This window comes from Jaculus jaculus, chromosome 2 (assembly GCF_020740685.1).
Source record: "Jaculus jaculus isolate mJacJac1 chromosome 2, mJacJac1.mat.Y.cur, whole genome shotgun sequence".
Lineage (NCBI taxonomy): Eukaryota > Metazoa > Chordata > Mammalia > Rodentia > Dipodidae > Jaculus > Jaculus jaculus.
In genome coordinates, this window is record NC_059103.1 from 135,737,387 (window position 1) to 135,764,352 (window position 26,966).

Below are 26,966 nucleotides of genomic sequence, written 5' to 3' on the forward strand. Positions count from 1 at the left end.
ATTTTAGGAAATTAAATATTATACTCCTAAAAACTAACAGATCAAAAAGAAATCATGCTGGGCATGGTGGTGCAAACCTTTAATCCAAGCACTTGAGAGGTAGAGATAAGAGGACTGCCTTGAGTTCAAGGCCACCCTGAGGCTACAGGGAGAATGCCAGGTCAGCCTGGGCTAGAGCAAGACCCTACTTTGAAAAAAAAGAAAAAGAAAGAAATTATAAGAGAAATTAGAAACACTTTCAGATAAGTGAAAACATAGCCTATTAAAACTTATGTGGTATAGAGAAAGCAATGCTACAAGGAAAATTTATAGCTGCAAAGATGTGAAAAAAGGCAATCTCAAATCAGTATTAACTTTTTACTTAACAAGAAAAAGAGGGCTAGAGATATCTCAGGGGTGCAGCACTTGTCCAGCATATATGAGGATATAGTTTCAATCACAAGTACTGGAGAGAGAGGGGATGATTGGAGAAGTAAACCAAATTCAAAGCTAGCTGAAGAAAGGAATAATAAAACTTAGGGGGAGGGGCATGAAATATACACAGAAATCAATAAAAATTCAATAAAAAAAAATCAAACATTTGTTCTAAGGCTGGGCCTATACTCCCAGCACTTGTAAGATTAAGACAGGATTGCTGCAGGTTTGAGGCCAGCCAGGGCTAGAGTGAGACCCTATATCACAACAAAGGAAAAGAAAGGTCAGGCATCCTGGCGCATGCCTTTAATCCTAGCACTTGAGAGACAGAGGTAGGAGAGAGGATGGCTGTAAGTTTTGGTCATTGTGAGGCTACATACTACATAATACATAATGTGAATTCTAGGTCAGTCTGGGTTAGAGCAAGATCCTGCCTTGAAGGAGGGAGAAAGAGGGAGAGAAGGGTAAGAGAGAAGAGGGCTTCAATCCTTCTCAATGTATTAAGACTTATTTTACACAATACACTGTATCTTAATATTCCTGTGGCACATGAAAAGATTATCCTGTTGTTGGAATTTACTATAAAATATCAAAGGTTAACTGATACCATTACTTGATTCTACTATAGCCTTCTACATACTTCTGATAATTGAGAAAGTGACATTGTTTTTTGTTGTTGTTTGTTAAGTTTTTGAGGCTAGGTCTCACTCTAACCCAGGCTGACCAAGAACTCACTGCATAGTCCCAGGCTGGCATTGAACTCATGGTGTTCCTCTTAACTCAGCCTTCTGAGTTCTGGGACTAAAGGCAATGTGCACAACCACATCCAAATGAGAAGTGACATTCGAATCTGTAGCTCTAACTATGATTTATCTGTTTCCCCTGTATTTCTGTCAACTCAGACATTATGCTTCATATATTTTTAGGGATATGAACATTTAAATTGAATACTGTTATGTCCCTCTGATTAACTGACACCAGTAGAACAAAATGACCCTTTTTCATTCACATAAAATATTAACATTGCCACTTTCTTAGAAAGAATGTTGCAAGTGACAATGAACAAAGTGGTCTCTCTTACCATCTTATGCACCACAGGTTTACAGAAGGCTTACCGTATCATCAAGACCATCTATGTGCAAAACCACTGTTTTGGCACGCTTGTTCGTAGTTCCCAGAAAAAATTGAGCTTTCCTTCGACGTGAATTCATTTCATTAAAACTATCACCATCTGCCATGTTGGAAGATTGAAGAATATCATAGATTTCAGAGGCCAGAAGTTTTGTTTCTCCTGGAGTTGTTGTCCTTGAAAAGACATAAATAAATATGAGGTCACTTTTATTGATTCCATAATTTTATCACTCAATCTTAACAAATTTTGTTTCCTTTATTCTGATACCTTGTTTAACTGTAGTAACAGTGAATAATCAATAATGGGGCTAGAGATGCAGCTCAGTTGGTGGTGGTTGCATAAAACGTACAAAGCCCTGGGTTTGATTCTCAGCACCACATAAATGGAGATGGAGATATAGCTTAGTTGGTAGTGCCTGTCAAGCATGTACTGGGTTCCATCCCCAGTACCATACAAACCAGATGTGGTAGCACACACCTGTAATCCCAGCACGTGGAAGGTGGAGGCAGGAGGATCAAAATTTCAAAGTTGGGACTGGAAAGATGGCTTAGCAGTTAAGGAACTTGCCTGCAAAACCAAGGGACCCAGGCTCAACTCCCCAGCACCCACATAAAGCCAGATGCACAAGGTGGTACTAACATCTGGAGTTTGTTTGCAATGGCTAAAGGCCCTGGTATGCCCATTCTCTCTGTTTCTCCCTCTCCCCTCCAACAAATAACATATTTAAAAAAAGGTTCAAAGCCGGGCATGGTGGTGCCTTTAATCCCAGCACTCAGGAGTCAGGGGTAGGAGGATTGCCTTGAGTTCAAGGCCACCCTGAGAATACATAGTGAATGCCAGGGCAGCCTGGGATAGGATGAGACCCTACCTCGAAAAAAAAAAAAAAGTTAGAGCTGGAGAGATAGCCTAGCAGTTAAGAGTGCTTGCTTACAAAGCCTGTAGGCCCAGGTACAATTCCCTAGTATCCATGTAAAGCCATATACACAAAGTGGTGTGCAAATGGAGTTCATGTGCAGAGGCAAGAGGTCCTGTCATACCTACTTTGTCCTTCAAATAAATATATTTTTATTTTAAATATTTTATTATTTGCAAGAGAGAGAGAGTGAGCGAGCATGCCATAGCCTCTTGTCTCTAAAAATGAACTCCAGATGTATGTGTCATTTTGTGTATCTAGCATTATTTAGGTACTAAGAAACTGAACCCAGGCCATCAGACTTTGCAGGCAAGCACCTTTAGCCACTGAACAATCTTGCCAGCCCACTATACAATATTTTTTAAAAAGGTTCAAAGTCATTCTTGGCTACATAGTGAATTTGAGGGACAGCCTGAGGACCCTATCTCAAAACCCAAAACAAAACAATAATTAATAATGTAGTTACTTTCTCATTACTGGGACAAAGTACCCGATCAAAAGCAGCTGATGGGAAGAAAGTTGTTTATTTTGGCTTAAAGTCTTGAGGGAAAACTCCATGATGTGATGGCAGGGGAAAGATGGCATGAGCAGAGGCTACACATCACTTCTGCCACAGCAGGTGAGTAGTAAGACAGATTCTAGAAAGGGGAAGCTAGCTATAACTCCTATAAATCTGTTCCTAACAACACATCTCCTCCACCAAGGCTCCACCTCCCAAATTGCCACCAGCTGGAAACAAAGTATTCAGAACACATGAGTTGGGCTGGAGGAATGGCTTAACAGTTAAGGCATTTGCCTGCAAAGCCAGAGGATCCGGGTTTGATTCCCCAGGACCCACATTAGCCAGATGTACAAGGGAGCACATACATATGGAGTTCATTTACAGTGGCTAGAGGCCCTGGCACGCCCATTCTCTCTCTTTCTCCCTTTCTCTGTCAAGCAAAAATTAAAATATCTTTTTAAAAAATGAGTTTATAGGGGACACCTAATTCACACCATAAGCATCTAGTCTGTAATGGTCTTTTCTTCTTGTTTTTTCATTTAATTTTCTTTATTTTTTAATTTGCAAGGAGAGAGAGAAAAAGAGAGAATGGGCATGCCATGGCCCCTAGCTGCTGCAAACAAACTTCAGACACATGCACCACTCTGTGCATCTCGCTTTACATGAGTACTAGGGAATTGAAACTGGGTCCTTAGGCTTTGCAGGCAAGTGCCTTAACCACTAAACCATCTCTTCAGCCCCACTGGGTTATTATTGTTTTGTTTTGTTTTGTTTTGTTTTGTTTTGTTTTGTTTGAGGTAGGGTCTTACTCTAGTCCAGGCTGATCTGGAATTTACTATGTAGTCTCAGGTGGCCTTGAACTCAGGGCAATATGCCTACCTCTGCCTCCTGAGTGCTGGGATTAAAGGCGTGCGCCACCACACCCAGCTATTATTATTATTATTTTTAAATAGGTCGGCCTTACACTCCTACTCCCTCCTCCCAAGTACTGGGCATGAGCCACCATGCCTAGCTAGCCTTATACATCTTCTATTTTCATTTACATTCTCAGTTCTAGGTCACACATGGTAGATCACACCTTTAATTCCAGCAATTGAGAGGCTGAGATAAGATGATCACTGACTTCAAGGCCAGCCTGGGCTACAGAGTAAGTCAGCCTGGGCTAGAGTGACACTCTACCTCAAAAAGAGAGAGAAGGAAGGAAGTCAATTTCTTCAGATGCAAAAATCCATCCTATAATGTACAAAAGTACATTTAATGACTATCCTTAAATAGGAAACTAACTAATAAGATTAGGTTATATGTCCTTCCATCATTATCACCATTCAGTTTTCTACTTGAAACTTGCTTGACCTCTGAATAAATTACCTAAAACTCCAAAAAGAGAAAGCAAACTGGAATAAGATTATTTCTAGGTTATTTCAAGAAAGAGATTTCTTAATACATTCGAGCTGATTTTTTTGTTTGTTTGTTTTGTTTTTTGAGGCAGGGTCTCACTCTGGCTGAGGAATTCACTACATAGTCTCAGAGTGGCCTATAACTCACAGCGATCCTCCTACCTCTGCCTCCTGAGAACTGGGATTAAAGGTGTGCACCACCACGCCTGGCTAATTAATGCTATTTCTTAATTTATATTTTGTCTTTTACAAAGCATATATGCTAAATCATAAATGAGTTTCAATTCTTTTTGTTGTTGAGGCAGGGTCTCACTCTAGCCCAGGTTAATGTGGTACTCGTTCTGAGATCTTCAGCCTCCCAAGTGCTGGGATTAAACGAATGCACCACCACGGAGAGTTTCCAATAGCTATTTCTACAATAACAGAATATCTGCACTATCCACTCACAGGCAGTTGAAATAAGATACAACTAAAGAAATAAATTTTACTTAATTTCACCTTGTTTGCATGTATGGGTGACACAGTAATATGGTGCTTTTGGTGCGTGTGTATGTGTGAGTAGATGTGCACACCCTGTGCACACACTTCCGGTGTCGTCCTATTTTTCCACCCTATTTCCAGAAAACAGGGTCTCTGAACATAGAGCTCACTCATTTTTATTGCTTCTGTTTGTTTGTTTTTGGATAGACTGGCTGACCAGTGAGTCGCAGTGATCCCCTTGTGGCTGCCTCCCTCAGCACTGGGGTTACTGGAGTGCATGGCCATTCAACATCTTACAAGTGCTGAAGATCAAACTCCGGGCCTCAAGCTTGCAAGGCAAGCTCTCTTACCAAACACAGCCTCCATTCCCACTTTCAGTTAATTTTAACTTAAATACCTACATGTAATGAGTGGCTACCATACTGAACAACACACATATAATAATTTCTATTCATTAGTTGAATAAACATACCTAACTGTAAGAAAATGTTCATTTTACTTAACAATGACCTTAATTAAGTCTGAGTCTTCTACCATACAGTCAAGGCTCTAAAACCTGTCCCCATTCATCTACCTATATTAGCTCACTCTGTCACTTGGCCTTGGCCATCTTCCTGGAAAAATGTGTGTGTGTGTCACGCCTTTAACCACTGAGGCATCTCTCCAGCCCACACCCGGCATTTTTATGTGCATTCTGGGGACTAAACTAAGGTCCTTATGCTGCAAGGCAGGTACTGTGCCAATTGACCTATTTCCCTGACCTTGGCCTAATTGGAAAATAATAATAATTTTGTTTGTTTGTTTTCCTAGGTAGGGTCTTGCTCTATCCCAGATGACCTGGAACTCACTATGTAGTCTCAGGGTGGCCTCGAACTCATGGCAACCCTCCTACCTATGCCTTCCAAGTGCTGGGATTAAAGGCATGCACCACCACACGAGGCTAAAATTTTAATTTTTTTTTTTTTCGAGGTAGAAGTCTTGCTCTAGCTCAGGCTGACCTGGAATTCACTATGTAGTCTCAGGGCAGCCTCGAACATAGCCATCTACCCCTGCCTCCTGAGTACTGGGATTAACGGCATGCACCACCACACCCGGCTTTAAAATTTTCATTTTATTTAATTAAACTGCGACATGTGAGGAATGACCACCAATACTAAACCAAGACTTTTAGGGGGGAAAAGATCATTCAGCTATCAGCTTCCTTAATCTAGTCTTCTTTTCTCTGGAATTAGAAGTTCAGAATTAGCCATTTCCCGGCATCCTTATTGAAATAAGGTTCTATAAAAAGAATTTAACTCTACCAAAAATAAATTAGATACCCGGGCATGGTGATGTATGCCTTTAATCATAGCACTCGGGAGGCAGAGATCATTGTGAGTTCCAGGCCAGCCTGGGCTAGAGCAAGAGACCCTGCCTCAAAACATACACACACACACACACACACACACACACACACACACACACACAGAGAGAGAGAGAGAGAGAGAGAGAGAGAGAGAGAGAGAGAGAGAGAGAGAATAGATAGGAAGGTAGGTATGATAGGCAAGCAGGCAGGAAGACAACACATCTGTCTAGGAGTGTTGCTCAGGGACAAGGCACTTGCATGCAGCCCTAGATTCAATCTCCAGCACCCCAAAGACAACAATAAACTATTTGACTTTTTTTTTTTTTCCCAATTTACCCAAAGGTTCTGCAGAATACTTAAAATATATAACAGCACTGGTTGTGGTGGCACACACCACTAGGAAATTGCTGAGGAGGCAGAAGCAGAAGGATCAGGCCAGCATGAGCTACACAAACAGGGCTGGACAGATGGCTTAGCAGTTAAGGTATTTGCCTGTGAAGCCTAAGGACCCAAGTTTGATTCCCCAGAGCCCACATAAGCCAGATGCACATAGTGGCACATGTGTCTGGAGTTTGCAGTGTCTATAAGCCCTGGTGTGCACTATTCTCTCTGCCTCCCTCAAATAATAAATAAATAAAATTTTAAAAAGATATAGGACAGGAATTAGTCCATTCCATCTCATGAATTCCACATGGTTAAGGACTTAATTTTTGAATAAATCTAGTCTCATGGTTTCCACATTGGCAGTAACAAAGTGAGGGAAAAAACAGCCATTACTCAAATGAACAATTTGCAAAGGGGGTTCAAATAGTTATTACTGCCTTTCTTTAGAGGTTGCTCACACTATTTCAATCAGAAAGATGGGAATGAGCCAGGGGTAGTGGCGCATGCCTTTAATCCCAGCACTCGGGAGACAGAGGTAGGAGGATCACTGTGAGTCTAAGGCCACCCTGAGAGTGAATTCCAGGTTAGCCTGGGCTAATGTGAGACTCTACCTCGAAAAACCAAAAGAAAAAAGATGAGAATGTACAAAACTTTATCTATAGAATCACTGGAGCATATGTCTACTTAGCTAAGCAAAAACAGTTATCTGAATTAATTAAATATCCCTAGTAGCACATTTTTAAATTCCTATTTCACAGTTGTATACTTTCACCAACTTCATATAATAAATTACTTTCTTAGAGACTTTTCTTTTTTTTGTTTTTTGAGTAAAGGAAGGGTGGGAAGAAGAAGGCTAATCAAAATTTAAGAGGGTATGAAGAGGCTGTATAGAAACCTACATTTTGGATAATGGCACACCCAGAAGCCATAGACTGTTACTAGTAAAATTTCAGTGCCAGGGGTAGGATACCTTCAAGTAGCTGTTGGCCAGGGAGGACCCTGATGCCCTTAAAACATTACAAGTCATTGCCAAGGCTCCTGGTTTCCCACCAGAAATAAATGGTAAGCTTCTACTGCTGAAGACTCCACATGTTTGGGCTGCAAGGTCCCCAAGAAATCAAGCTGGAGCTGAGTTAAAAACTTCCTCCCTGAGGACAAGTTAAAAGAAAAATGGGGGGGCTGGAGAGATGGCTTAGCGGTTAAGTGCTTGCTTGTGAAGCCGAAGGACCCTGGTTCAAGGCTCAACTTCCCAGTACACACATAAGCCAGATGCACAAGGTGGCTCAAGCATCTGGAGTTCGTTTGCAGTGGCTGGAGGCCCTGGTGAGCCCATTCTGTCTGTCTCTCTGTCTCTTTCTCTGTCTGTTACTCTCAAGGAAATAAAAATAAACGAAAAATTTTTAAAAAAAGAAAACTGGAAAAAGTTACACTGCATGCAGCCCTATGAGAGAGTGGTCATTAGCAGTGATAAACAACTGTGGACATTGCAAGCCTGAAATCTGGTCAGCTAGGCCAAATGAGACAATGGATACAAAAGTGGCATGTATGTAATGGGGAAAACCAACCACTCTTTTTTTTTTTTTTCCTAGGTAGGGTTTCACTCTAGTCCAGGCTGACCTGGAATTAACTATGTAGACTTAGAGTGGCTTCGAACTCACGGTGATCCTCCTACCTCTGCCTCCCAAGTGCTGGGATTAAAGGTGTGTGTCACCACGCCCAGCCCAACCACTCTTTAATTGGACTAGAGGCCCGCTCCATGGGAGAGAATATGTGCCTGGTAATGAAAATCTAACAGGGGAATATATTATGCTCACCAAACTACCCTGTAAGCACTTTTCTTAATACTCTCATTTTTGTTTAGAGAAGCTTCTCTTTTCAGACTATGTTGTCCTCTGGAATGACTCAAAAGGCACCACAGTGCTGAGAAGAAGTGACAAGAGTAGTGCTCAGCACTGAGATGTCTGTCACGCCTTCTAAGATTCAGGGTCCATTGCAGAAGAGGTAGCAGAAAGAATGCAAGAGCCAAAAGAAGAGTAGGACTGCTGACAGCACACTCTGCCAGGCACAAAATGGCCTGGACATCCATAACCTTGTAGTGCCTGGTACTACCTACACAAGACCCTCAAACCAGGAGAAAAAGATGACATCAAAATAAGAGATTAGCTCAGAGGGGGAGAGCATATGCTGGAGGATAGACTTGTGAAGGGGAAAGTGGTAAGAGGGAAGGGAATTATATCATGAGTTATTGTCCATAGTTATGGAAGTTGTCAAAAAACATTTAAAAGGGCTGGAGAGATGGCTTAGCAGTTAAGGCACATGCCTGCAAAACCTAAGGACCGACCCCCCCCACCATGAAAAGAAACAGATATGCATAGTACACACCTTTAACCCTAGCACTTGGGAAGCAGAGGTAGGAGAACTGCTGTGAAGTCAAGCCCAGCCGGGACTACATAGTGAATTGCAGGTCAGCCTAGGCTAGAATGCTATCTTACCTCAAAAACTTTTTAAATCAGCTGGGCATGGTGGCATATGCCTTTAATCCCAGCACTTGGGAGGTAGAGGTAGGAGGATCACCAGGAGTTTAAAGGCACCCTGAGAAAATACAGTGAATTCCAGGTCAGCCTGGGCTAAAGCGAGACACTACCTTGAAAAATCAAAATAAGTTTAAAAAAAAAAAAGTAACAATATAGGTAGCCAGTAAACGCTCTTAATCCTAGTGGCAGACGAATAGAAGAAAACTAGATTCTTTCAGGCAGTTACTTAGGGACAGAAACCCAAAGAGGGAACAAAGGCCATTTTGTTCATCGTGGCAAAACTGAAACTTGGGTCTTATGCTGTCTCACCAAGATGGCTGCAGTGACATGGCCATCAGAAACTTCCTGGTTCTTCAGCTTGGCCTCCCTGGGTCTGACCAGTCTGACTGGGAAGGGGAGAATACTTACTTGGCTTGGGTATTTTTCTTCTTGCTTTCTATCTGTGTCATGCTTTGGGGATACCCTCTCACTTTGATTATGCGTAAGATTCATCTTTGATCTTGGAGTCCTTCACCATTTCTTTTTTATTTTTATTTACTTTTTAAAAATATTTTTTAATTTATTTTAAGAGAGAAAGAGGCACACCAGGGCCTCCTGCCACTGCAAATGAACTCCAGGTGCATGTGCTACTTTGTGCATCTGGCTTTACATGGGTACTAGTGCATCAAACCCTGGTCATTAGGTTTTGTAGGCAAGCACCTTAACCACTGAGCCATCTCTCCAACCCTTCACTATTTTTTTCTTTTTTAAATATTTTATTTATTTAATTATTTGACAGAGATATAGAAATAGGCAGGGAGAGAGAGAAAGAATGGGTGCACCAGGGCCTCCAGCCACTGCTAACGAACTCCAGATGCATGCACCCCCTTCTGCATCTGGCTTACATGGGTCCTGGGAAATCAAACCTGGGTCCTTTGGCTTTGCAAGCAAGTACCTTAACCACTAAGCCATCTCTCCAGCCCTCCTTCACTATTTCTTAATCCTCTCTGGTCTGTTATTTGAAGGGGCTTCTATGTTCCATCTCCCACAGGTATGTGTAACTGTCACAACCTTTACATAAAGACCAATAAACCTCACAAATTATGATTTCTCCCTAAATAAACTCAATAATTCATAATTTAGCCTTCTTGAGTCTAGTTTATTAGTTCTTTGTTAAAAATAGGATAAGGATGCAAAGTCAGAGTTTATAAGTTTGGGGACCTCTCCCAAACTCCAAAATCCTGTATCACCAGTACTTGGGAAACACAAGTAGAATGATCCTGTGAGTTCCAGGTCAGCCTGAGACCCTAGCTAAAAAAAAAAAAAAGTAAATGTAAAGACTGCCTTAGGTGAGCTGGGAATCTAGCTCAGTGGAAGATCACTTACCTAGCACACAGAGCCCTGGGTTTGATCATCAGTGAAAAAATTTTCTTGAAGAAAAAAATATATAATTATACTTTTAGTATTAAAAAAAAGTTCAAATTTCGTTGTCAGTTTGGCCATATCAGGAATGGAGTGAGAGCTGTGCCTCGTGGGGTGGTCTGTGGGAGTGTTTCCAGGCAAGACTGACAGAGCAAGGAAGTCCTTCCTCCCACTAGGGCACGGTATATGAGAAAGCTCCAGAAGACCTCCAGGGCTTTTCTTCTTTTGTCAGGCTGCCTTTGCTACTCAACGCTGAGCGCATTTTTTCTTTCTTTGTTATTTTTAGTCAGGGTCTCTATAGCTCCGGCTGACCCATCTGCTGCATGCTTTTTGCCTGATGCCCCTCGCTGCTCACTTATGCAGCTACAGCAGTATGACCTTGTGGATGAGCAGTTTCCAGGTCCTAGCCTCGTGGACTGAGCAAATGCCGGAATCTTCAACTTTCTGGTCTGTGGACAGCTGCTGGACTTCCCAGCCCATCCTGTGAGTTAATCCAATACATCCCCCTTTTAATACATATTCATTCTATTGGTTCTGTTCCTCTAGAGACCCCTAATACAAAAGTATATGGCACAATTCAGGGCTGTGAACACAGAGGCACTGGGAGGGTAGTAGATTTAGAATGGGCACAGTCTCTATCATGTCCCCCATGCATCTCAACATGTGGCTTTCAACTGTATGTACCCTTTACTATAAATTGGTAAACATCAACCATCTACAGGTTTCCCTACATGAAGAACAAGAAAATGACCACGAGAGCCCCCAGAGAGGAAGAAAGGGTTTCCTGGCTTTTGAAACTATGACTGTGGACTTTACACAGGAGGTTGCTACAGCTGTTCACAAGACCCTATTGAGAGATGGTACTGGAGAACTCTAGCCACCTGGTCTCATTAGGAATTCCCCAATCTACACGAGAACTTGAACAGCAGAGCCCTTGGGAGAAGACAGGACCTACAAGATCAACATACCTCACATAATGGGTTCCTAGTGAGCATCCTCACCCAGACTTGCAGACAGTCACCTTCTCACCATCTCACATGGTGGACAGAGGTCCACTCCATCTGGGAGAAGAGGTATCCTTATGATCTCCTCTATATAGACTTACCTCTCAAAGGCCCTCCAGGTAATACCACACAGGGCCTCAATATTTGAACTATATGTAGCAGGCAGAGAGGCAAAATACATTTAGCCCATAATAACTCCCTTTTATTCCCAAATCGGATATTATCAGTGAATTACAAAATTATGTGTCTTGCCTCCAACCAAGAAATTACAAATTAAACTATTTCTTGACCTGGGATAGTATATTAAATGACAGAAACATCTGCTCCTCAACAAGTCACAATTGTAAATAGTCTGTTCATGACTTTTCTGCATTTTATATTTACACTTTTAAAACTAGAAAGGGGCCAGGCATGGTGGCTTATGCCTTTAATCCCAGCACTAGGGAGGCAGAGGTAGGAGAATCACTGTAAGTTGCTGGTCAACCTGAGATGACATTATGAATTCCAGGACAGTCTGTGCTAGGGTGAGAAAAACCAAAAAGCTTGAAAAAACAAAACAAAACAAAAAACTAGAAAGAGGTGAATTGGAAGGAAAGGGGGAAAAAACTTTAAAACCAAGATAACTGTTCAAATACAATTAGTTCAAAACAGATACAGCTTCAAGTGCTAGAGAGAAGGCTCAGTGATTTAAAAAGGCACTTGCAAAGCCTGCATGCCCAGGTTTGGTTCCCCAGTACCCACAGAAAACCAGATACAAAGAGATATATGCATCTGCAACTTATCTGAAGTAGTAAGAGGCTCTGGTGTGCACACTGTCTCTCTCTAATCAATAAATAAGTTAAAAAAAAATTTGGGCTGGACAGATGACTTCGCGGTTAAGGCATTTGCCTGAGAAGCCCAAGGACCCAGGTTCGATGCTCCAGGTCCCACATAAGCCAGATGCACATGGTGCCACATGCGTCTGGAGTTCGTTTGCAGTGGCTAGAGGCCCTGGCATGCCCATTCTCTCTCTCTCTCTCTCTCCCTCTCCACTCTGTCTCTAATAATAAATAAAAAGTTTTTAAAAAGTTTTTAAATGTAAAAAAAAAAAATTAAATACAGACTTAAGTAGAAAACTCTAGACTTACAACTATACATTTTACCACAAATGTGACAGTCTTTAACAGCTATTAATTTCTAGGCAAATAAACATTTAAAAAACCGATCAAAGCCGGGCGTGGTGGCGCACACCTTTAATCCCAGCACTCGGGAGGCAGAGGTAGGAGGATCGTCATGAGTTCAAGGCCACCCTGAGACTACAGAGTTAATTCCAGGTCAGCCTGGACCAGAGTGAGACCCTACCTCAAAAAACCAAAAAAGAAAAAAAAAAAAAAAACAACGGATCAAAAAAGAAAGAAGGAGAGAGAGAGGGAGGGAGGGGAGGGAGGGAAGGGAGGCTGGAGAGATGGCTTAGTGGTTCAGGTACTTGCCTGCAAAGCCAAAGGACCCAGGTTTAATTCCCCAGGTGCAATGTAAGCGAGACACACAACGTGGTGCATGTGTATGGAGTTTGTTTGTAGTGGCTGGATGCCCTGGTGCACTGTGCACCCATATTCATATTCTCTCCCTCTCTCTTTTAAATAAATAAACAATTTTTTTAAAGCTCATTAAGGGCTGGAGAAATGGTTTAGCACTTAAGGTGCTGGCCTGAGAAACCTAAGGACCAAGGTTCGATTCTCCAGAACCCACGTAACCAAGATGCACAAAAAATGGCACATGATTCTGTAGTTTGTCTGCAATGGCTGAAGGCCCTGGTGTGTTCACTTTCTATCTCTCTCTGCTTTTTTCTCTCTCCCTCCCCCTCTCTCTCTCAAAATAAATAAATAAACCTAAAAAAAAAAAACTGATTAGTGCCTTGGTTTAAGTTTTCTATTTAAAAACTTTTAACTAGGGCTAGAGAAATTGTTCAGTGGTTAAGGCACTTGCCTGCACAGCCTAACAACCCAAGTTCAACTTCCTGATACTCACATAAAGCCAGATGCACCTGGAGTTTGTTCACAGCAGCTGGAGGCCCCAGCACGCTATTCTGTCTTTTCTACCTCTCTCGGCTTGCAAATAAATATATATTTTTTATTATTGATAATTTCCATAATTACAGACAATAAACCATAATTACCTCCCCCTCCAAATAAAATCATAAAAGAAGACTTTCAATTAGGGAGTAATAATATCCTCAGCTCATCAAGTCTGGATTCCCATAGCTCTGTTTCTCAGTGCTAGCCAAAGACTGCTTTCTGCATATGCTGGCTTGATTTCCTCCATCTTTGATTTCTCCCTGGATATAGCACTGGTGCATCTACTCTGTGAAGCTTTCTGCTTCCACCTGGTATCAACTGTCCCTGATGAAACTGCATACCTGGACTTTCCCAAAACCATCTTTTCATCAAGGGTTTTGTATCACTCTTGTCAAAACTTCATAAAAGAACCAAAGCTCTTAAAAAAGTAACATTCAACCTTTTTTCTTTTTTTAATCAAGTAGGACTGGAAAGATGGCTTAGCAGTTAAGACACTTGCCTGTGAAGCCTAAGGATCCCAGGTTCAATTCCCCAGTACCCATGCAAGCCAGATGCACAAGAGGGCACATGCATCTAGAGTTTGTATGAGTCCACTCTCTCCACTTGCCTCTCTTTCTCTCTCTCAAAAATGGATAAAACCAAAAAAAAAAAAAATTAATCAAGTATAAAATGGTATACATCTTTAATCCCAGCACTTGGGAGGCAGAGGTAGGAGGATCACTGTGAGTTCAAGGCCATCCTGAGACTACATAGCAAATTCCAGGTCAGCCCAGGCTAGAGTGAGACCCTACCTCAAAACAACCACCACCACCAAAAGAATCAAGTATATAAAATTCAAAAGTTCATAGTGACTTTTCTGCCACTGAGTTTGCGTGACACTAAAGGAGATATTTATCATATCAGTAAGTAAGGGTGAAATACATTAAGGTCAGAGAAACTTGAGGAATAAAACTGGCTCCCCTTTTCCTTGTAACTAGCCATGCTCAGCAGTTATATGTATATATAGCTCAGCAGTTAAGGTGCTTGCCTGTAAAGCCTAACAACCAAAGTTCAATTCCCCAGTGCCCATGTAAAGCCAGATGCACAGAGTTGTGTGTGGTAGTGCACATCTTAATCCCAGCACTCAGGAGGCTGAAGTAGGAGGATTGCTGTCCGAGGCCAGCCTAAGGCTATATAGTGAATTCCAGATCAGTCTAGACTAGAGCAAGACTCTATTTGAAAAAAAGAAAAAAAATCATCATAATAATAAACTTACAACTAGGAACAAGACTACCTTGAAAAATTTTCCATCCAAGTCACTGGGATTTTGCTCACAGTACTTTACCATTCTGTAATAAGGAATAATAACTTCCCATTACCTTTTCTAATTATTGTTATGGTTTGGATCTTAAATGCTCCCCCATCAAACAAGTACAAAAAGTTTCATAGACAAGAAGCTTGTTTACTAGCCTGTGGCACTATTGGCTGGTGGGGAAACAAACATTTGAAAGGTGGGGCATAGCAGAGATGAGGTCCCTGAGGGTGTGTGTCTTAAATGGGATATTAGAACACACATTCTCTCGCCCCTTACTCTCCTGGTTTACTGGTCACCATGAAGTGAGCGGCTCTGCTCCGCCACATGCTCCTTGCATGTGATGTTCTGTGCAATGACAGTCAAAAACCATGAACAAAAACTGAAACCATGATCCAAAGAAATCATTTTCTCTTTTAAAGTTTGTACTTATTTATGAACATGCATGTACGTATGTGTGCACACACCATGGTCTCTTGCTACTATAAATGAACAGCACATCCAGCCCTAACTGGATGGGCAGGAATTGAATCTAGGCCAGCACCTTTAACCACTGACTCCATCTCCCCAGCCCCTTTTCTCTTTTCACAGTTTTATTTTTTGAATTGTTAACATTTATTTATTTATGAGAGAGAAAGGGGCAGAGAATGGGTATACCAGGGCCTCTAGCCACTGCAAACGAACTCCAGATGCATGTGCCTCTTTGAACATCTGCCTTACATGGGTACTGGGGAATCAAACTTGGGTCCTTTGGCTTTGCAGGCAAGCACCTTAACCACTTAGCCAGCTCTCCAGCCTTCATGTGTTTATCTCGGGTATTTTATCAAAATGATGGAAAGCTGGCTAGCATAGTTATCTAAATCTAAAGTTTCCAAATACTATTCTTTAAAAATAACTAAAAACACACCTTTAGTCCTAGCATTTGGGAGGGAGATATAAGAAGATTGCTGTGAGCTCCAGGCAAGCTTAGGACCAGAGTAAGTTCCAGATCAGCCTGAGTTAGAGGGAGTCCCTACCTCGCGAGGGGGGGGAGGGGACAACAACTAAACTAAAAGCTAAACTCTGACCTTTATTATATATCAAGTAGAATTTTCAGTCATCCTTTTTTTGTTGCTGTTGTTTTGGTAGGGTCTCACTACTAGTTCAGGCTGACCTGGAATTCACTATGTAGTCTCAGGGTGGCCTTGAACTCACGGTGATCCTCCTACCTCTGCCTCCTGTAAAGCCTAAGGACCCAGGTATAATTACCCACACAAGACAGATGTACATGGTGGCACATTTTGCAGTGGCTAGAGAGCCTGGTATGCACCAATTCTCTCTATCTCTCTTTCTCTTTCATAAATAAATAAATAAATTTAATTAAAAATATTTAAGCCGGGCGTGGTGGCGCACGCCTTTAATCCCAGCACTTGGGAGGCAGAGGAGGATTGCCATGAGTTCAAGGCCACCCTGAGATGACAGAGTTAATTCCAGGTCAGCCTGGACCAGAGTGAGACCCTACCTTGAAAAAACCAAAAAAAAAAATGTAAAGCCGGGCATGGTGGCGCACACCTTTAATCCCAGCACTTGGGAGGCAGAGGTAAGAGGATCGCCGTGAGTTCGAGGCCACCCTGAGACTACATAGTGAATTCCAGGTCAGCCTGGGCTAGCGCGAGACCCATCTCAAAAAACCAAAACAAAACAAAAAAATTTTTTTTAAATAAATAAAAATTAAAAATATTTTAAAAATTTAGGGACTTCTACTAATGTCCATACCCTAATATTAATGCTACTCTCACTTTTGATAGTGAATCTTCTCTTTGCAGATGGCAGTGACCTTGGGACGACTCAGAAGGTATCATGGTGATAGAAAGAAGTGACCACAGTGCTCAGCACTGCAATATCTCTATCACACCTTCCAAGGCTCAGGGTCTATGCGGAACAGTTGGTGGAAAGAATGTAAGAGCCAAAGGAAGGTTAGGACTCCATACAACATGCTTGCTCCAAACACAAAAGGGCCTGGATATCCATAGCCTCACAGTGCCTGACACTACCTGCACAAGACCATCATAAGAGGAGGAAAAGATCATGACATCAAAATTAAGAGATTCATTGAGATAGGGAGGGGGTAGGATAGAGAATGGAGTTTCAAAGGGGAAAGTGGGGGAAGGGAGGGTATTGCCATGGGGTATTTTTTATAATCATGGAAGTTCTTAATAGAAACTTGGAAGAAGGGCTAGAGAGATGGCTTAGCAGTTAAGCGCTTGCCTGTGAAGCCTTAAAGACCCCAGTTCGAGGCTCAGTTCCCCAGGACCCACATTAGCCAGGTGTACAAGGGGGCACACGCAACTGGAGTTCGTCTGCAGTGGCTAGAAGCCCTGGCACGCCCATTCTCTCTCTCTGTGTGTATCTGTCTTTCTCTCTGTGTCTGTGGCTCTCAAATAAATAAATAAAAAATGAACAAAAAATATTTTTAAAACTTTTGAAGAAAAAAACACACACAAAAAAAAAAGAAATTAGAAAGGCCACACACAAGTACACAAATTAATTCTTCATCTTAAGGCCTTGGAAAAAGAACAACAAACCAAAAGCAGTACATGGGAAGAAATAATAAAGATTAGGGAAGAAATTAATGAAATAGAAAATAAAAATATATATATAATACAAAGAATCAATGAAACAATGAGTTGGCTCTTTGAAAGGTAAACAAGCTTGATAAACCCTTTGCAAATCTAACCAAAAGAAAGAAAGAAGAGACACAAATGACTACATTTAGAGATGAAAAAGGCACCATTACAACAAATACCAAAGAAACTCAGAAAATCATAAGGACATACTTTAAAAACATACACTCTACTAAGTTTGGAAATCTGAAAGAAATGGCTGATTCCCTAGCTTTATATGACCTATCATAATTAAATCAAGATGAGATAAATAATTTAAATAGACCTATAACAACTATGGAGATCAAAAGAGTTATAAAAAAAATCTCCCAACTAAAAGAAGGCACAGGTGTATTCACTGGTGAATTTTATCAGACCTTCATGGAAGAACTAAAACCAATGCTTCTCAAACTTTTCCATAAAGTAGAAAAGGAATAAATACTACCATGATGCACAATCTAGATTTTTCTAAACCCAAAGTAAAATGAAGACTGTGTGTGGTGGTTTGATTCAGGTATCCCCCAAAAATGTAGATGTTCTGAATGCTAGGTTCCCAGAGGATGGAGATTTGAGAATTAATGCCTCCTGGAAAGAGGGTATTGTTGGGGGTGGGCTTATGGGTGTTATAGCCAGTTTCCCCTTGCCAGTGTTTGGCACACTCTCCTGTTGCTATGGTCCACCTTACATTGGCCAAAGAGTGATGTCCACCCTCTGCTCATGTCGTCATTTCCCTGCCATCATGGAGCTTCCTCCTCAAGCCTGTAAGACAAAATAAACCTCTTTTTCCCACAAGCTGCTCTTGGCTGTGTGATGTCTGCCAGCAATGTGAACCTGACTGCAACAGTAAAGTGGTACCAAGAGTGGGGTTGCTGCCAGACACCTGACTATGTGGCGTTAGCCTTTTGGAGCTGATTTTCAAGAGGACTGTGGAAGGATTTGAAACCTTGGCCTAAGAGACACCTTGCAGTGCTGTAAGTACAGATTAAAGGATTATTCTGGTCAGAGTTGAAAGGCCTGAGTGCAGTAAGAACTATAGACTGTTAGGGTTGGCTTATGAGGGTGAGAAAGAGCTTTGCTTGGACTGGGCTAGAAATAGTTTGAGAAGCTTGCTATTATGGCCATGTCCTAAGAAGAAGCTGCGCAGGGTTGTACTGCGTAGAAAAGGACAGAGGGATATGGCACAGAAAAAAATGAAATCTTTGAACCTAAACTTCTGCCCATTCACTTGCAAATTGTTTGAAAGATTACAACCATTGAGATTAGGTCAGCTGATCTGCACTGGGTCAATAGGAAGAAGGTAGACTCTTTTGAAGGTGCCTGAGTGCTCAGGGAGTGTCCTGTTCTTCAAAGTCTGCTTTACTCCCTCCTGGATTAACAAATTGGCACCCTACCTGGTATTGTGGAGTATGAGAAATGCAGGAAAGGGAGGGTCATTGAGTTTGCAACACAGTCTTGTGTTTTGGAAATGGCCATGGGCTGTGTGAAACAGGTTTGCTGGATGCCTGCATGGAGACCCCATGGGGCCATGAGGATGAACTGTGGGTTGCAGTGGAGACCCAGTAGAGATGCTGGGACCATGAGAAGGAAAGCTGCCAGTTCTGGATGAAGTTTTCTAGAACTGTGAGTAGCCTAGCTGGAGGGGCAGAATTGAAATACCAGAGACTTGTTGCTGGTTAGAAATATCAGTCTTGGAGATGTGTCACTGGCTTGAATTGTTGGACTTGAAGCTACAGAGGTTCAGGTTTGCCCTGGTTTTTTAAATCTTACATTGGCTGAATATGTCTTTGCTATGCCCAATGCCATCTTTTGTAGTGTCAATGTTTATTCTGTGCTATTACGGGCTTTAGGGGGATTTTTTGGAATTATGGTTTAGTTAAAAGATCTAGGACTATGGGGATGTTTGAACATCATTAGGATTGATTAAAAAAACAAACTTGGGGACTTTTAAAGTTGGACTAAATGCACTGCATTTTACATCATGTACGGATATCAGTTTATGGGGCCAGGGGTGGAATGTGGTGGCTTGATTCAGGTGTCCCCCATAAACTTAAGAGTTACGTGTTCCCTACAGACACAAAATGGCCTGGATATCCATGAACTCACAGTGCTTGACACTACCTACATAAGACCATCATAAGAGGAGGAAAGGATCAAGACATCAAAATTAAAAGAGAGACTGATTGATATAGGGAGGGGACATGATGGGGAATGGTGTTTCAAAGGGGAAAGTGGGGGGAGGGAGAGTATTACCATGGGATATTTTTTATAACCATGGAAGTTGTTAATAAAAATTTAGGGCTGGAGAGATGGCTTAGCGGTTAAGCGCTTGCCTGTGAAGCCTAAGGACCCCGGTTTGAGACTCAATTCCCCAGGACCCACATTAGCCAGATGCACAAGGGGGCAAACGCATCTGGAGTTCGCTTGCAGTGGCTGGAGACCGTGGCACGCCCATTCTCTCTTTGTCTCTCCCTCTTTTTCTCTCTGTCACTCTCAAATAAATAAAAATAAAATTATCAAAAGTATTTTAAAAAGCCTGGCGTGGTGGCGCACACCTTTAATCCCAGCACTCGGAAGGCAGAGGTAGGAGGATCGCCATGAGTTCAAGGCCACCCTGAGACTACAGAGTTAATTCCAGGTCAGCCTAGACCAGAGTGAGACCCTACCTCGAAAAACCAAAAAAAAAAAAAAAAAAAAAAAAAAAAAAAAATTAATAAAAAAAAAAAAACAAGCCAGGAGTGGTAGCAAATGCCTTTAATCCCAGCACTCAGGAGGCAGAGGTAGGAGGATTGACATGAGTTCAAGGCTACCCTGAGACTACACAGTGAATTTCAGGACAGCCTGAGCTAGAGTGAGACCCTAGCTCAAAAACCAAAAAAAATAAGTATAACCCAATGGGAATATGACCAATATGTAATATGCTCATAAAGTTCAATTAATTAATTTTTTTAAAAGCCAACCAAGGGCTGGAGAGATGGCTTAGCGGTTAAGGTGCTAGCTTGCCAAGCCAAAGGACCTCGGTTCAATTCCCCATTACCCACACAAGCCAGATGCACAGGGTAGTACATGCATCTGGAATCCATTTGCAGTGGCAAGAAGCCCTGGCGCTCACCCATTCTCTCTCTCTCTCTCTCTCTCTCTCTTCCTCTTTCCCTCTCTCTGGCCCCCGTTTCTAATCTTAATGAAAAACAAACATTACTAAGAAGGACAACTGTCCTGTTTTAGTAACAATGAAGTCAGAGAGTCAATAGTTTTAAACATGAAATAAGGCAAATGTTTCAGCTTTTCTTGAGCAATATACAGGAAAAGGAATTTCAATTATGAAGAGGTGTCTGGGAAAACTTCAGCAAAAAGAATGATAACCAATATTTTATAATGGTATATCTAAGACTAAAAAACAAAGCAGGGGCTGGAGAGATGGCTTAGCAGTTAAGATGCATGCCTGCAAAGCCTAAAGACCCAGGTTCGATTCTCCAGGTCCCACATAAGCCAGATGCACATGGTGGCGCATGCATCTGGAGTTCATTTGCAGTGGCTAGAGGCGCTGGCATGCCCATTCTCTCTCCCTCTCCCTCTGTCATTCATTCATAAATAAATAAATAAATAAAATCTTTGAAAAAGAAGTGTCCTGAGAATATCAAAAATACAAAGCTGGTGTGATGGTTCGGGTATGAAATACTGCCCAACAGAGTTATGTACTAAATGGTTAGTCCTCAATTTAAGCAATACTTCAGCCAGTGGCTTGGAAAGACAAGCTGGTATAAGCTGGTATTTATAACTTCATGATTGGAAAAGAAAGGATCTCTTTTCTTCTTCTAATTTCAATGTTAGCACCTCTAAGGCCAAATGATCTGGTTGAATAGATTCTACAATTTAAGACTTTCCTGCTTCAGTTTCCATCTCTAAATTGGCAGCTTTGGCTAATTTAGTTAATTTGATTAATTTTGTCCTTTATGGGCAACACGGAGCTCAGGTAGGGAACATCACAGCTTTGAAGCAGTCTCTTGGGGATCTTTGGCCTTTCTGGTGCCAATAAAATATTTTGAGAAGGTAAAGCATTCTGAACTGAGAACTAAATCACCAGCTAGCTGTTCTGTCCATTGCTTCACCATTTCCCCAATCAGGCTCCTAATTTTAACCAAAATCATCCTGTCAATCTCCTCTCTTCCCTGCCCCATCCCTCCTACCCCCAATTAGTACATCAGTAACAGCCAAAAACTACATGCATGCTACCCTGTAAAAATACAGCGAACACCATTGGGAAGAAGGCTGTGGGTTGTGAATATGCTCTTTGAAGATCAACAGTATCTTTTTGCTCTCTCCCACACACAGTTCTACAGGTTTTGTCCTTCATAGAAGGCCCTTTGCCTTTCTCAGCGAAGTGCAGAACGGGTTACCTTGAAACACTTACCCTTTCCCCTCCACTGGGACGGGCATACAACCTATACAGCTTGGAAAAGCTTTAAAGCACTTGGGTTGCTGCAGGGCACAGAAACTATGCTGGCTCTTTTTCGGTGGTGTTGCTGTTTTTGTTTTGTTTGTGTTCTTGGTAAGGTCTCACTCTAGCCCAGGCTGACCTGGAACTTGCTCCATTGTCCCAGGCTAGCCTCGAATTCACAGCGATCCTCCTACCTCTGCCTCCTGAGTGCTCAGATTAAAGGTGCAGCCCTATGCTGGCTCTTCAAAGGACATCTTCTCAAGCCACATTTATGGTGGGTTCCTTCTCTATTCACTTTAAAGCCATAGTCAACAGGTGACAGGGGCTGGCTGATACTGAGAGAGTTAATTCCTGTCATCTTTTCTGTCATCATCCTCTGAGAGGTAGGAATATCACATCAGCCTTTCCTAATACAAGGATATGACAACCCGTTGACACTTGACATTAGCTTCCATGGCAGGGACCAGGTCAGCCTCACCAGAGTTTTCCTGTTTCATCAGGAACATAAGCTCTCCACTGGAGTCTGTAGCTCCAATCAATCCGTTCTGGCTCCAAACCTCAGGCAAAGCCTTGTGACTTCTGACTCCTCTTTTTTCTTATTTGGTTTGCTCTCCTTTGCCTATCTTCAGAATCAGAATCAACTTTGTGCTGGCCTCCCTCTGATCTGTCTCATTTGCCATTTTCTCAGCAATCAGGTCAGGACAATCCAAGTTCTCTTCTGGTTCCCATGTGTTGTTCTCACCTGAGACACCTTCCACTTCAGGAGATAGTCTATTTTTCCTTTAACAACTCATAGATTGAGAATTTTTTCCACTACATATTTCTCTTCCTCTTCTTCTAGCACCTCCTCCACCTTATTCTTGGTGTTTTTCCCTCATAGTGCCCACCATTTTTGTGGTGCAAAGGGTGAAGCTGCTCTCAGCAGCACTCAGGAGTTGGACAGGAATCAGTGCTGCGCTTACTACTGCATCATGTGGGGAGGGCAGAGAGAGTGAGATGCCATGTTTTATTAAAGCCAATTTTATTTATAATATACCTCTTACTACACAGCCATAAGTGCCTACATATTATGTCAGAAATGTTGCTCTTTAAATATCAATTGACAAATGTATTAAACTGGATTAAATTTTTCCTAAATTGATATTTTCAAAAACTTTCCTCACAAAAAGATTAGGCCTAAAATTACAATTTAAAAAAAAGAAAGGTTCTAGGGCTGGAGAGATGGATTAGCACTTAAGGTGCTAGCCTGCAAAGCTAAATGACCAAGGTGCAATTCCCCAGGACCCAAATAAGCCAGATGCACAAGGTGGTACATGCTTCTGGAATTTGGTTGCAGCAGCTGAAGGCCCTGGCATGCCCATGCCAATTCTCATTCTCTCGTCCCCCCTTTCTCTTTCTCAAATAAATGAAATAAATAAATGTGAGTGACAGAGAGCTTAAAATTCTCTTCACAATTAAAGAACTTAAAAGTAGCAGTGACTTGGGTATTGATCCAATTGTCAATCTGTGTCAATTTGACTCAACACAAATAAAACTTTCTGCCAAATGTTATTTTTTAAAGTCCTATGAGACCTCTGCTCTAAACCACTTTCGTACCTCATGTTTTTATCCAGCACTCTTATTGTACTATGTGCTACTCTGTGAACAAAGTCAAATGAAAAAGAACAAACAGGTCATATGGGGAGCTGAGCTAGTGTGCAGAACACTAGTTGTACAAAAACAAAAATGAAGTGAGCCATCCTTTATTCATTTAAAACTGTGTTTTGAATTTCATATGCAGAAAACGTTTTGTTACATTGCAGAATTTAATGTATTTAATAAATGCAACATGCAGATTAAAAAAAAAAAAGTCCTATGAGCTGGGCATGGAGGAGCATGCCTTTGATCCCAGCACTTGCGAGGTAGAGGTAGAAGGATTTCTATGAGCTTGAGGCCACACTGAGACTACATAGTGAATTTCAGGTCAGCCTGGGCTAGAGCAAGACCCTATGTCAAAAGAAAAAACAAAAAAACCTTAGCAAAATTGTCCAATACAGAAGAAGATGGTGATTAAAAGATAAAAACTTACAAGCTTCCCTGTTTTATAAAATAGTCTTCTCTGCTTCCCAAGTAAGGGGAAGCTTCCACTCCTCTTCCGTACTTGTTTTGTTTCTCAATAGCCCCTGCTGGATGTAAGGCTCTCGTCAGTTAACATGTTTGTTGTTCTCTAGGTCTTTCTGGAGTATGAGCATCACCGACCTGCACTACCTTAGTTGTATAGCTCCGCAGCTATACAGCTACATGACACTTCCAGAAATGCTGCTCAGAAAGTCTGCTTCTATTCCCATCCTGACAAGCTCATTGTCATGAAACAGTAACATTAAAGAAAACAACTGAGTTCTATAATATAGATCTCTTGTACTGTGGCTTACCAATGTGATGACATTAGGATGGATAACAATCAATTCACAAACTAGTTAAATTAGAAAAAGAATAAATCAACTAACTATATCTGGTAGCACATATAAAAATACAAAATAGTATATTAAGAACAGGTACTGAAAGTGTCACTTCAGTTGCAGAGGCATGAGGAAAGGTACCAGAATGAAGTAGATATGAAGATTTATAAGGGCTGGAGAGATGGCTTAGCATTTAATATGCTTGCCTGCAAAGCCAAAGGACCCAGATTCAGTTCTCCAGGATGCACATAAGCCAGATGCACAAGGTGGCACATGTTTGTTTGCAGCAGCGGGATGCCCTGGCGTGCCCATTCTCTCTCTCAAATAAATAAATAATTTTAAAATAGAATTATAATAGCAAAGCAACCTGAGCTCTCTGAAACCATTCCTTGAAACCGTGAACCCCCCCCCCAAAAAAAAGAGTATAAGGGCTGTGGAAAGATGGCTTAGCAATAAAGGTGCTTTGCTACAAAGCCAAAGGACCCAAGTTCAATTCCCCTGTACCCACATAAACTCAGATGAACAAGGTGGCAATGCATCTAGTTTGTTTGCAATGGGTAGAGGCCCTGGCACCCACATTCTCTCTCTCTCTATCTCTCTCTCCCCTCTCAGATAAATAAATAATTTTTGTTTTGTTTTTCAAAGTAGGGTTTCACTCTAGCTCAGGCTGATCTGGAATTCACTATGTAGTCTCAGGACAGCCGTAAACTCATGGCAATCCTCCTACCTCTGCCTCCCGTGTGCTGGGATTAAAGGCATGAGCCATCATGCTCAACTTTAAATAAATAATTTTTCAAAAAGAGTGTCATATCCATGTCATAAGCTAAGTTCACAACATAATATTAAACATTCAAAGCCAAAACACACCATTTTATTAACCTTCTGATAATCATACTAACATTGTATTAAAATGCACTGATAGATTTTAGTTAACCCACTTTCAAAAGCCATAAAGATATACTGTTGGACCTCCCTTCAAAAAAAAGACTTGTACTGTGGCTCACTACTAGCTTACCAACACCCTCTGCAGGTAACATGACCAGTTTTGTCTCAGAAACCTGTTTATTTCCCCACCACACTTACTGAAACATACTTTTAAAGGACAGCAAATAAGAACTTTGTAGAACCCTACAGGACTCTGCTAACAATGTTTGGAAATGGAAACAAAATGCTCTGAAAAATATCAGCCAACAAAATAGTTTGGTTGGTGCTGTGTTCACATGCATGGTCCCCATACCCCAAGTTGGGTATGGTTTGTTTTGTTTTTTGGGTTTTTTTTTTTTAAGGCTTTTTCATGTTATATCCATATCTGTATTTATATTTTATTTGTTTCACTTCCAGGTGTATCATGGCAAATGTACAGATTTTTTTTGTTAATGTGCTAGGATTTGCTAAAAAAGAAAATCAAAAAAAGAAAAAGAGAAACCCTTTTGAGTTTGCCCTAGAATAAATGAAACTTAATTCAGGAAAAAAAAAAAAAAGATTTATAGCTAGGTATAGTGGCACACACCTTTAATCCCGGCACTTGGGAGGCAGAGGTAGGAGGATAGCTATAAGTTTGAGACCAGCCTGAGACTACATAGTGAATTCCAGGTCAGTCTGGGCTAGAGTAAGAACAGAACCTACCTTGGAGGGGAAAAAACTGTCTGCAGTTGGGAAGAGGAGACATTTTCTTGAATGGAACAGCTACTGTCCATGCTCATGTAAGCAACCCAGATTAAAGTCACTGGGTCATCTCTCCCCACAAACAAGAGATTTAGCAGGAATTGGAAGAGAACAAAGTATGTGCCACCACATCCAACTAATAAATATGTTTTTAAAGAGAGTTTGGAACAAGACATGGTGGTACATGCCTTTAATCCCAGTACTCAGGAGACAGAGGTAGGAGAATCACTGGGAATTCAAGGACACCCTGAGACTACATAGTGAATTCCATTCTAGATCAGCCTGGGCTAGAGCAAGACCCTACCTCAAAAAACTAAAAAAAAAAACTAAAAAAAAAAAAAAAAAGTGTGGCGGGGGAGGGAAGTTGAAGAGATGGCTTAGTGGTTAAGGTGTTTGCCTAAGAAGCCTAAAGACCCAGGTTCAATTCCCCAGTATCCATGTAAGCCAGACGCACAAGGTAGCACATGCATCTGGAGTTCCTTTGCAGTGGCTGAAGGCCCTGGCGCACCTATGCTCTCTCTTTCTCTCTCTGCCTCTCACTCTCTTTCTTAAAAAAAAAGAAAAAAAGAGAGTGAGTTTGAGCAGACAAACCCTGTGGGCATGGATAATGCTGTGCCCAGAAGATATAGGTTGTTATTAGAATACTTTCAGTGCCAGGGGGTGGATACCTTCCAGTGTATAGTTGGCCACAGAGCCCAATACCCACAAAACTCTATAGGCAGCCAGACGTGGTAGCACACACTTTTAATCCCAGCACTTGGGAGGCAGAGGTAGGAGGATTGCCATGCATTTGAAGCCACCCTGAGACTCCATAGTGAATTCCAGGTCAGCCTGGGCCAGAGTGAGACCCCACCTCAAAAAAAACAAAAACAAACAAACAAAAACCATTATAGGTTATTTCCAGTGCTCTCAGTTGCCCACCAGAACTAGACTGT

General features: G+C 41.6%; 1 protein-coding gene across 2 annotated transcripts in view; it reads right to left on the reverse strand.

Annotated features, from left to right (window-relative positions):
- The window catches only part of Armc1 (armadillo repeat containing 1), a 57,094-nt gene that overhangs the window by 8,300 nt on the left and 21,828 nt on the right, over positions 1-26,966 (reverse strand). Inside the window, exon 4 of one of the 2 annotated variants that reach the window (XM_045144384.1) lies at positions 1,530-1,719. The exons of the other annotated variant lie outside the window; for it this stretch is intronic. Within the exon in view, the coding sequence (XP_045000319.1) occupies positions 1,530-1,719 (190 nt within the window). The remainder of the gene's footprint in view (positions 1-1,529; positions 1,720-26,966) is intronic. 2 annotated transcript variants of the gene reach the window in all.